This window comes from Nelumbo lutea, chromosome 8 (assembly GCF_056320005.1).
Source record: "Nelumbo lutea isolate HS-2025 chromosome 8, American lotus-T2T, whole genome shotgun sequence".
NCBI lineage: Eukaryota > Viridiplantae > Streptophyta > Magnoliopsida > Proteales > Nelumbonaceae > Nelumbo > Nelumbo lutea.
In genome coordinates this window covers 55539864-55552278 of record NC_142691.1, presented here as the reverse complement: position 1 = coordinate 55552278, position 12415 = coordinate 55539864, and the positions used below count along the sequence as shown (strand labels likewise).

The 12415-nt window shown below is 38.3% G+C and overlaps 1 protein-coding gene across 1 annotated transcript; it reads left to right on the top strand.

Annotated features, from left to right (window-relative positions):
- The first annotated feature begins 10935 nt into the window (after positions 1–10935).
- Positions 10936–11993, top strand: LOC148844274 (uncharacterized). Its single transcript, XM_088959528.1, has one exon. The coding sequence runs from the start codon at positions 10936–10938 to the stop codon at positions 11827–11829; it is 894 nt and encodes a 297-aa protein (XP_088815654.1). The 3' UTR covers positions 11830–11993.
- Positions 11994–12415: the final 422 nt, after the last annotated feature.

The window sequence follows — 12415 nt, the reverse complement described above, 5'->3', positions numbered from 1 at the left end:
AAAAAGAACAGATTATAATATTCCGACACGGTGGAAGCAATCGATAAAAAAATATATTGTTGACTTGCTCCTGGCCATGGCCATGGTGAGGAACTAGCTTCTGTGGTATTACTGTTTTGTGGCTTTAAGAGTAGCTTGATCTGTCCGTGTGGGGCCCTCCTCGGAAAGCCAGAAGCTTCCACACTTCAGCTCTCCTAAACAGGCAAAAAAATGAGATACAGTGATTACTGATTAGTGGCTGCTTGTGCATTGGTTGATTCCATGAAATTTCCAAATATTCTGTCTTTCTTTCCTTCTTTGACCATTTGGGGACCCTGGTAGCAACACAGAAGTTGTGAGGAGGTTGTAAAGGAGGTAAGAAGAATTACAAAAAACCGTGCCCGCAAAGAAGAATCTCACAGTAACAACAAGATAAATTCCGAAAAGCTATGTATAGAAGCTTCACCCAAGGAAGAATACTGACACAATGGGGTCACACTAAGGAATTGAATTAGAACACTGTCTGTCTATCTGAGATTCTATCAATCTGGCTCTATGATCAAAGTCCCATGGTCCTAACCCATGTCGACTCAGAAAGTAATGAGAAAGTTCTCTATTTTGATTTTCAATTTTCGTTGCAGGATTAATGAAGGATTTCAGATTCATTAGCAGGAGTCAGTCATCTCACGGTTGGAATGAAGATCTCTGTTGGATGTTGGATGGAAGGAAACAACAACAAAGTGAAAAACAAAAGGAAACTCTTTCCATCGATCACTACTTACTGTCCACTTTTTGAATTTGAGACCAATAGACCCTACTACAAGTTTTTTAGGGCATCACCACAGACCACAACCCTTGTTTTTTCTCTTTTGAATTTGAGGCCACTGGACCCATGATTGAGAGACATTGGCCTATATTGTTTTCATATTAATTTTTTACCATAGAGCCCTTTAAAATCTTAAATGTTGATCATCAGTCCACCATTTTTGGGTCCCAACTTCTTGCCTCCGTGAGCTTTTGGTGCAATACAAATCATTTAGCTAATGACACAAGTATTGCTTTTCTTACTATAATTTGTTGAAAGGGCTACAGTATTGTATTAACTGTTCAAAATACGAACCCCCTTGTATAAAAAGTTTCTGCACATTCATCAGCAAGATCAGAAAGAACCAAGAAAACCTATACACAGAAAAGTGTGACTGATTTCTCTAAAAGTTCTGCTTGCAGAGAGCCAGTTCCTGACAGAACAGAACAGACTGGCGAAATAGGAGTTCATGTAGCCGACCCAAATAGTTGGGATAAGGCTTGGATGATGGTGAGAGAGCCAGTCCCTGGTCAAACCAAGAGAAAGATTAATTACATCTACATAATTCTTTTTCTCCTAAAAAACCTATCAACTTATTACAAACCATGTTGCCCAAATCATGGCCTGGGGAATCACCAATGATGCTGCTCTGCCCTCTTACTAAGCTCTAAACACATGATCCCCTTTGAGTGTCAACAACAGAATCAGGGTGGCATCCTTGCCGCTTAACTGCTTTCCGGTACTGGGGCCATAACCCTCCAGAAAAATATCAGCAGGAGATAACATGTTCTTGTAAGGAAACATTGATCAAAATTCTCTGTTTATTAATTGTAACAAAACTAATGAAGCAGGGATATGGAAACTGACTCATTTTTTTTAAACATCTACATGATAAATTACAACCCATCCTGACGCAGCGTGGAAGCACTAAACCGGGTTGGCTATGCAAGCATCGGGCGAACACAAGCTTCGTAGCGAAGCTAGACGTGAATCTCTAGAGGAGAGAGAAAAGTTGGTGAAAACTTGAATGTGTCCATTAACTAGGAAATAGCAGTATTTATAATACATCTGGAAAATTGTAGAGTAACTAGGAAAGAAGAGTTGTAATTGATCTAAACATCTAATCTTCTAGCTAGGATCAAAGTCTTCTTTAATGTTGCCTTGATGTCTACCGTCTGATCTCCCTGGGTCTATCCATGCATGGGTTATCCTGTCTTCTTGGATTTATCTTGAATCTTGAGATTATCCTTATCCTGCATGTGCTTCCTATCTTATGAGTTGTCGCCTAGATGATGAGATGGTCATCCATCATTCTCTCCCACTTGGAAAGAACTCGACCCTGAGTCGTGGCTAGGATATGCAAGTGTTATCTCTGGTAGGTAGCGATGAAAGTCAGCAGCATTAAATGTCTTAGAGATACCCATATGATCTGGTACGTCCACGACATAAGCATTGTCGTTGATTTTCTTCATGATTTTGTATGGACCGTACTTCCGAGGCTGCAGCTTGTTATACTTCACCACGGGAATCCGTTCCTTCCTCAAGAACACCATAACTTCATCACCGACGTCAAACACTTGGTGCCGACGATGCTTGTTTGTCGCCATCTTGTACTTTGCATTGGTTTACTCCAGTTTCTGCTTTACGGCATCTTGGACGGACTGGATCTGGTTTGCCAGCTGTTCTGCAGAGGTACTGAGACCGGGTACTTTGGGTAGCTTCAAGATAAAGCACATTATTAGCTAATGTTGGGCTTTATTACACACGTAATGCTATAAAGAAAGTTGGCAAATTGAAAAAAAAAGAGAAAAAAAAAACATTGGGTAACTTACGCTAGCAATGGTGCTATTGGTTAAAGAGTTGACATTGTCTAGTGTGTTTTATTATAATATATTTGTTTTTTTCTAAATTTAGAGCAGCAGCAATGGAATTAGATCTGTGGGCTGGTGGCTGAATGGTGAATGCAGTACTACATTTTAGGGTTGTTTATGGGTCGGGTTGGGTCAGTTTACAAGGGTTTTCCTAACCGACCCGACCTGGTTGGGTTACATGAGGTGAAAACCGAAACCGACCTACTGATAGACAAAACCGACCTGGTCGGTTTGAATCGGGTTGGGTTGGTTTGGGTCGATTTCAGTTTTGCTCCTATACAAATATTTTGTGTTGGTCACCATTATTTTTCGGGATGAGTTAAGTGATGAAAATGCCATATAAAGATACTACACGGAATATACATTGGAAGGTAGCAAACCTCAAGCAATCCATGAGCATGGCGACATATCTTAATTCAGATATAAAAGTCTATGATATTTATTGGAATTGTCTACATATATAAATACCCAAGGCGCATTCTATAAGGTGAATTCTTTTTCTTTGTTGCTGTTTTTATAAATAAATTAAAATCATTGATATAAAACAGAAATGAAACACGTGAGAAATGCTTCAAAGAAAACAGTAGAAGACGAATTTTAGGAAGAAGAATTCTTCATTAAACAATTAAAAGAAAATCGATAACAAAAGAATTGCCTTAGCCTTCCCCTACCTACTTTTTATGTAAGTATACATCCTTATGTCTCCTAATCCTAATCTACAAACACTCTATAATAGAGTTTTACTAAATCCTAATTTAGAAATGTTTCATAATAGAATCTTACTAAAACTCTTTCAAAAATAAAATCCTAATCTAAAAAAAACACTCTGAAATAGAATCCAATTAAAATCCTTCAAAAGAAAAGTTTTAATTGAATATAAACTCAAACTAAGAAAAAAACTCTGAGATGACATCAATTTGGTAGAAACGTACTAAGATAGAATTTCCGTGATTATACTATATTGATAATTTTTTTCTAAGATGGGTCAATAGCATCATTTCTGCTTTTTATGTATGTTAGAATAGTCCCAACTTACATAAAACGTATTGTGTGTTTGAATTTTGTTTTCCAAAAAAACATGTTCTTTGATTTCTGATTTCAAAAACATATTTTCAATTGGTTATTTAAACCTCTTGTATTAGAATCTCTACGTTTGTTGATTGGAGATAAGTTCATGTTAATTTGGAGTCTCATGCAATCTCATCCAATCTTCATTCTCTTTCATCAGAATTCCTTACGTCTTCATGGGACCCCATTGTGACCGAGAATGTAATTGTAACGTAAAGTACTATTGACGCCTTGGCCGTTTCAATAAATAATTAAATATTCCGCAGAGATCGGCAATACCTGAATTCTACTGTTTTGGGTATTAGAGTTGACAGAGCAGGGCGGAGGTGGGGTATACTTAAAGTACTATTGACGGCCTGCGACTATTCTAAGGGTTTAAAATGGTGTCTTCTATGAGTGATATTGATTGAACGTCCAACAGTTGGTCGTCATCCACATTCACCAACTGATAAATTGTCATTCTCCTTGACCTGGACGGCTGCACTACATGTTGTTAGGGTAAAAATTATTGATTGAATCATTTATCCGATTGACTCGGACAACGGTTTTCGATTCTTTTTTATTTTAATTATTTTTTAATTTTTTAATTTGGAAATGGTTGAATCGTCAACCCGTTTGAGTAAGACAACGATTTTTAACCTTTTTTATTTTAACTATTTTTTAATTTAGAACAACTGCTTATTAATTTCTGCTGAACCAGAAACTAGTGGCCAGGCGATAGCTTGAACCCAACTCCAAAATTTAAGTTAAAGTTCGGGCCGTTAAGGGTTATGGTTTAAAAATATAATTGTACTATAGAATTGTGGCCTTGGTCACCGTGGCCCAACCAAACATCACATCTTGTTTACTAATGAATACAGCAATGCATACACAAGTGGCCGGGTAAAGACAAAGAAAGGTGTAGATAAGGTTATCACTAGCCACGTAATGAAAATCCTACATTATGAAGGGTTTGAGCAATTCATCTATCAAGTCATTAATGAATAAACGCGGGCTTGCTTTATGAAGAGAAAGAAATTTGAAACATTCAAAGATATTGTCGTTAGTGATGCCCATCAAACAGGTCGTAAGGGGCCGGGTAAGGACAAAGCAAGGGGTCGATAAGGTTCTCACTAGCCACATAAGGAAAATCCTACATTACAAAGGTTCAAAATCGCATGTCTTTAAAGGATTGATGCTGATTGAGCAATACATCTATCCAGTCATTAATCAATAAACGTGGACTTGCTTTGTGAAGAGAAAGAAACTTGAAACTTTGAAAGATATTGCCATTGGTGATGCCCATCAAACAAGTTGCAAGGGGCCGGGTAAGGACAAAGCAAGGTGTAGATAAGGTTCTCACTAGCCACATAAGGAAAATCTTACATTACAATGGTTCAAAATCGCATGTCTTTAAACGATTGATGCTAATTGAGCAATACATCTATCCAGTCATTAATCAATAAACGCGGACTTGCTTTGTGAAGAGAAAGAAACTTGAAACTTTCAAAGATATTGCCGTTAGTGATGCCCATCAAACAAGTTGCAAGGGGCCGGGTAAGGACAAAGCAAGGTGTAGATAAGGTTCTCACTAGCCACATAATGAAAATCCTACGTTACAAAGGTTCAAAATCGCATGTCTTTAAAGGATTGGTGCTGATTGAACAATACATATATCGAGTCATCAATGAATAAACGCGGACTTGCTTTGTGAAGAGAAAGAAACTTGAAACTTTGAAAGATATTGCCGTTAGTGATGCCCATCAAACAAGTCGCAAGGGGCCGGGTAAGGACAAAGCAAGGTGTAGATAAGGTTCTCACTAGCCACATAAGGAAAATCCTACATTACAATGGTTCAAAATCGCATGTCTTTAAAGGATTGATGTTGATTGAGCAATACATCTGTCCAATCATTAATCAATAAACGCGAACTTGCTTTGTGAAGAGAAAGAAACTTGAAACTTTGAAAGATATTGCCGTTAGTGATGCCCATCAAACAAGTTGCAAGGGGCCGGGTAAGGACAAAGCAAGGTGTAGATAAGGTTCTCACTAGCCACATAAGGAAAATCTTACATTACAATGGTTCAAAATTGCATGTCTTTAAAGGATTGATGCTGATTGAGCAATACATCTATCCAGTCATTAATCAATAAACGCGGACTTGCTTTGTGAAGAGAAAGAAACTTGAAACTTTGAAAGATATTGCCGTTAGTGATGCCCATCAAACAAGTTGCAAGGGGCCGGGTAAGGACAAAGCAAGGTGTAGATAAGGTTCTCACTAGCCACATAATGAAAATCCTACGTTACAAAGGTTCAAAATCGCATGTCTTTAAAGGATTGGTGCTGATTGAACAATACATCTATCAAGTCATCAATGAATAAATGCGGGCTTGCTTTGTGAAGAGAAAGAAACTTGAAACTTTCAAAGATATTGCCGTTAGTGATGCCCACTGGACAAGTCGTAAGGGGCTGGCTGGGTAAGGAAGAAGCAAGGTGTAGATAAGACTCAGCAGCTATGGAATGAGACTCCGAATCTCCTGCCCACGTTTTCCCACAACACACTACCCCAGGGAATTAGGAACATCTCTCCCTACATAATACTATACAGTGAATGAGATATTCTCCATGCGTGGCTACAATGCTATGTGGGTAGACGTGGATAGAGTTTGTGTGGGCAAGAGATATGGACTCATAGAATGAAAAGCCTATATTACAATTTACAAAACTTCAAAACCGTGTCTCTTTTAAGGATTGGTGCTGATTGAACAATACCACTATAGAGTCATTAACGAAAAATTGCAAACTTGCTTTATGAAAGGAACAAAACTTGAAACTTTCAAAGAAAATTACCTTTAGTGATGCCCATTAGACAAGTTGCAAGGGGTCGGGTAAGGATGAAGCAAAGTGTAGATCAAACTCATTAGCCATAGCATGAAACTTCGAATCTCCTGCCCACGAGAACTCTGCCCACATCTTCCCACAACGCACTACCCCCATGAATTAGGAACATCTCTCCCTACATAATACTATGTAGGGGATGAGATATTCAAATGCGTGGCTACAATGCTATGTGCAAATCAGTGTGCTCACCAGAGCATGCCTAGCGACTAGATAACATGTACTTGATCTGACGACTTTATTCAATTACAAATCACTTTTGCTACCATGGATATATATTGAAGTTGCCGTTGCTAACCAGGCATTGATCTTGTAATAGCTCCTTGATGAAACCTAATGGTGATACCTGCTGTACCAAACTCACGGAGCTTGTTTTAAGCAATATAATGCCTTCTTTAATCTATGAACTTTGTCTTCTTGTCCTTGCACCACGAACCCTTGAGGTTGCTTCACATAGATTTCCTCCTTAAGATAGCCAATGAGGAATGCAGATTTTACATCAAGTTGAAAAGTTTTCCATTTCTTCTGTGCAGCAAGTGCTATCAATGCCCTGATTGTGTCAAGGCGAGCAACTGGAGCAAATGTCTCATTGTAGTCGATACCGTATTGTTGTGAGTATCCATTGACAACTAGCCTTGCTTTAAGCTTTTGGATTGAGCCATCTGATTTAAGCTTTGTCTTGTAGACCCACTTAACTCCAATAGTGTCTTTGTCTTGTGGACGATCCACAAGTTCCCAAGTCTCATTCTTTTCAATCATTTTTATCTCTTCATTCATAGCTTTTCTCCATTTTTCTTCTTTAAAATCTTCTTCAAAGCTTTCTGGTTCTATGATCATCAAGTTGCATGTCTCATATATTTCTGTTAAGGATTTATTTCACCTTGGCGAACTGATTTGATTACGATCTTCTTCAATTCTTTGACTTGGTAATAGAGGCAAGTTGATAGTCTTTCTTTCAACTTCTTTTGTCTCCCAATTGTATGCAACATCTTTGTCAAAACTTATGTCTCGACTGATTATGAGTTTTTCTTTCCTTAAGCTATAGACTCAATAGCCTTCTGATTGAGTGCTATACCCTAAGAAAATTCCTTTCTCAGTCTTCTCATCCAGTTTTCCTCTTTTCTCTTGTGGGACATGTGTGTAGCATATCCATCCGAAAACTCTGAGATGCTTAGCTGATGGTTTTTGCCCACTCCAAGCTTCAATTGGTGTCCTATCTTGCACAGCTTTAGTAGGACATTTGTTGAGCAGATAGACAGTAGTGCTTACTGTCTCTGCCCAGAAAATTTTGGGAAGACCTTTTTCCATGAGCATGGCTCTTGTAGTCTCCATAACAGTTCTGTTTTTTCTTTTAGATACTCCATTCTGTTCTGGAGTGTACCCGACTGTAAGTTGATGCTCCATGCCTTCATCTTCACAGAACTTGTTGAATTCATTAGAGGTATATTCTTTGCCTCTGTCACTTCTTATGGTCTTGATGTTGTGACCACTTTGCTTCTCAACACGGGCTTTGAATTTTTTAAAAATATCGAAAACCTACGATTTTTCTCGCAAGAAATAAACCCATGTCATTCTAGTATAATCATCAATGAAGAGGATGAAATACCTATTTTGATTATTTGATGGAGTACGCATTGGACCACAAACATCTGTATGAATTAACTCCAATGGTGCTTTGGCTCTCCAAGCTTTGCCGGATGGGAAGGGTTGTCGATGTTGTTTTTCGAGCATACACCCTTCACAGACATTGTTGAACTCCTTGATGGCTGGTAGGTCGCGCATCATGTTCTTCTGCTGAAGAATCCTTAATCCATGGAAATTATAGTGTTCGAATCTTCTATGCCACAGTCACGACTCGTCCACTTGTGCTTGCATTGCGATATAACTTGCATCTTTCCATTGAATGGGAAAGCACCTGTTTTCTGTCATTTTTGTTTTTGCAATTTCAAGGGATTTGTCTTACTTATCATAGATTGTGCAAGAGTTTCCCTCAAAACGTAGAGAGTAGCCTCTTTCTATCATTTGGCCCACACTAAGTAGATTTTGATCAATGTTAGGGACCAAAAGTACATCATTTATGTATTTCTTGCCTTATTTGGTGTCAACAACAATGGTGCCTTTGCCGGTTGCTTCCATGAAGTCGCCATTACCAATTTTGACTTTTGTCTTGATTTTATCAAGGCTATGGAAGATGCTTTCATTTTTAGTCATGTGATTATTACACCCACTGTCAAGATACCAAGTATCCTTTTTTTCTTCTATTGCAGAATGATAAGCATAAAAGAGATTATTTTCCTCATCTTTCTTTTTTCTGAAAAATTAGCTTGATGGGTTTTCTTGAATCTACAAATTTTTTCAACATGGCCAAATTTTTTACAGTTTTGGCACTGTGGTTTTCCTTTAAACCAGCAATCTTTCTCCAAGTGATTTCTCTTCTTGCAAATACCACATGAAGAAAACTTGTCATTATTTTCTTTTGGTTTTCCTTGTGACTTTCTTCCATCAACTTTTGGTTTATGAGACCGCAGATTAACTTTAGACTGAAAGGCAGATTCAACCGAATTTTCATTCTGCCTGTCATGCCTATTTTCATATGTCTCGAGAGAGCCCATCAATTTTGTTGGTGATAGTGTTTCTAGATCCTTTGTTTCTTCTATCACCGAAATTGTTGGATCATATCTCTATGTGCAAGAGATTAGAATTTTTTTGACTATTTTCTTGTCAGAAATAGTCTCCCCATAGGCTCTCATTTGATTTACTATTCCTTTTATTCTAGAATAGTAATCTTTTGCAGTCTCATTATCATTCATCTTAAGATTTTCAAAATCCCTTCTAAACTTCTGCAATTTACCAGTGCGTACCTTGACAGATCCTTGGAACTCCTCTTGCAGTGTATCCCATGCTTCTTTTGCAGTTGATGCGCCCATGATTCGAGGAAATATCTTCTCAGCCATTGCTTGCTGTAAGCAGAATAGTGCTTGACAATCCTTTTGTTGATTTTCTTCATAGATCTTCTTTTGACTTACTGAAAGAGTAGAGGTGTCTTCAGCAATGTAGAATCCCTCCTCAACGATTCTCCATAAACTTTGTGACCAAAAATAGGTCTTCATTTTGATAGACCAGAAGTCATAGTTTTCTCCATTGAAGATTGGAAGAGAAAGGATGGAACGATTGGCTTCTGCACACATTGTTTAGAAGAACTCACGCCCAAGTGATTTGATCGAACGGGCTCTGATACCACTGATGGTTGATAATGATAGTAACAGCAAATACTGTAAAAAAAAAATAAGATAGAAAACAGAATAGAACTTGGTTGAATGAAAAAAAGGTTTTGTAGTATTCTGATATTTCTCTCTGTTGTATCGAACTAGTACAGAGGTCTATTTATTCTAGATGAAGTCGGTTGAAGGTGAACCGACTTACATTGGACTTGGGCTGACATTAAATACCTTGGGAGAAGAATCGACAGACCTTGAGAATTAACTAGAATTGGAAGATACAACGAGTTATATTGGAATGAAACAAAACATTGAAAATAGATTATCTTTACTGATCTTCGAGAGAGTTCATTTAATGACTTCTGAAAATGTATACCAACATTTAATAAATATTAATAAAAGTAATATATTTAAAACACATTCAAATTTGGGGTTGTCGCCTGTCACCACCTCCGCCCACCTCCGCCTCTACCTCTGGCAACATTGTTAGAGGTGGCCGGAGGCAGAGGTAGCGGTGGTGCTGGTGGTCATTCCTCTACCCGTTGTTGCCGCCACCTCAGTCTCCACCCATCTCTGGTAACGTTGCCAGAGGTGGAGGTGGAGGTGGCAACATTGTACAGAGAAACCACCAGCGCCTCCACCGCCGCCACCACCACCACCACCTCTGCCTCCGGCCACCTCCGACAATGTTGCTGGAGGTGGCGGGCAGTAGTGGCAGGTAGTGGTGGGGAGCAGCGGATGGTGGCTCTGGTGAACAAATGTTAAGACGAAGACGAATGGTATTTTTGTCCTTTATTAATATTATTTTTATAAAGTTATCTTATTTTTCAATTTTTTTTTTTAAATATATTATGATATTAAACCCCAAAGATTTCCCTTATATGCTATTACCCCTTAATCTTAACACTTCCCCTCTATTTTCAAATTCAACTAAAACCTCGATGTGGAGTGACGTAATCAGACAAAAAGTTCCCTTCCATTAGTCTTTCGTCCAAATTGCTTTGTAAACCTCGCTGTAGGCCAAAAAGTTCCCTTCACCCGATTAATTTTTTAGTTAATTTTACTTGAGAGGATAAATAATTCATCATCCTCGTCCAAGACTTATCTCAACTATATTATGTTGACAAATGTGCAGACCATCAGATTTTTGCTTAGCAAAACTGCAATTAAGGTGAACTCTTTGAACGCCAACTCCTTAACGGCCTTGGATGTTTTAATGAAAAGTCCAAGAGACCTGAAAGATGTGGAAATCGAAGAGACCCTTCTTAGTATGGGAGCTTTAAGAGCTAGGAATATACCTGCAGCATCAATACGAGACAGATATACACTCCCAACACCATATGATACTGGATTTACAGGGCGAAGTGATATGCCCCTGGTCGGCCGAAAGAATCCAGACGACCAGGCAGAACAACAAGACACCTCCAAAAATAATGAGACTTTTAAGAAGAAAACGTGGATGGAAGATATGCGCAACACATTGATGGTGGTGGCGATATTGATTGCAACCATGGCCTTTCAAGTGGGAGTAAACCCCCCGGGTGGTGTTTCGACGCTAGGCGACATGCTGAGCAATAATGGTGGTAATGCATCTGAACTAGCTTCATCTCCAAGCAGTCCTAAAGCAGGCAAGTCTGTAATGGCTCACGAGAACCGTATAACATATCGTCGTCTTTACCGTTTCAACACAACAAGTTTCGTTGCCTCTCTGAGTATAATTTTATTTATGATAAGCGGATTACCATTCAGTCATAGGTATTTTATGTGGTTTTTGATGGTGATCATGTGGCTTGCAATCACATCAATGGCTTTAACTTACATGCTTTCGATAACAGCCTTGACACCACATACTGTGTTAAGAGAACTGGACCGTCAATTGGCAATAGCAATGCTCACATGGTTGGGCCTGATGACCTTGCTCGTTCTTAGCCATAGCATTCGTTTAACATACAAGAGGATGAAAGGTAAGAGAAAGCAGAGTAAAGGGAGCCACCAGGACTACAAAGTTTGAACAATGTTTTCTCCTAGAATTTAAGAAACATTTGTGGAACATATGCATACATATGCATGCATGCATTTATTTATCTCTGTGCTTTGTGTTTTGGCATTAATTGGTCGCTTCTTGAGTCCAGGCATATCTTGTATTAATAATCACTACCCCCTCTGTCCACAAGCTCCTGTGCAAGTCTCTTAAAATGTTTTTCTTAAAGTATCTTATTATTTTGAAATGACTATGTTCAACTAATCAAATGGTTTTGGAAATCAGCTGGATGTTCTGAGATAAAATTATACCTTTCTTTTTTCTTGATAGAAGTAAAACTATGTCTCTTTTTATCGGAAAATTACATTGTGTTCATCTCGTGGGTGGATTTTTTTAATCTGTTTGTCAGAATAGGCCATTCATTCAAACTAGATGATCGAACCGGTGGCTCAAATCATTCCATTTTTGGATCATTTTTTATTACATTGGTGTAGATCATTTATAAATATATATGAGATAAATAAAATCAAAAGTATGGTATGGACTGACATACAACACACCTACAAAATACCACCATGGGTATAGACCGATCCAATACCACCATGAGTATAGTATG

Bases quoted from the DNA above. Each gene is read 5' to 3' on its own strand.
- LOC148844274 (XM_088959528.1), top strand. From the start codon at position 10,936: ATGTTGACAAATGTGCAGACCATCAGATTTTTGCTTAGCAAAACTGCA.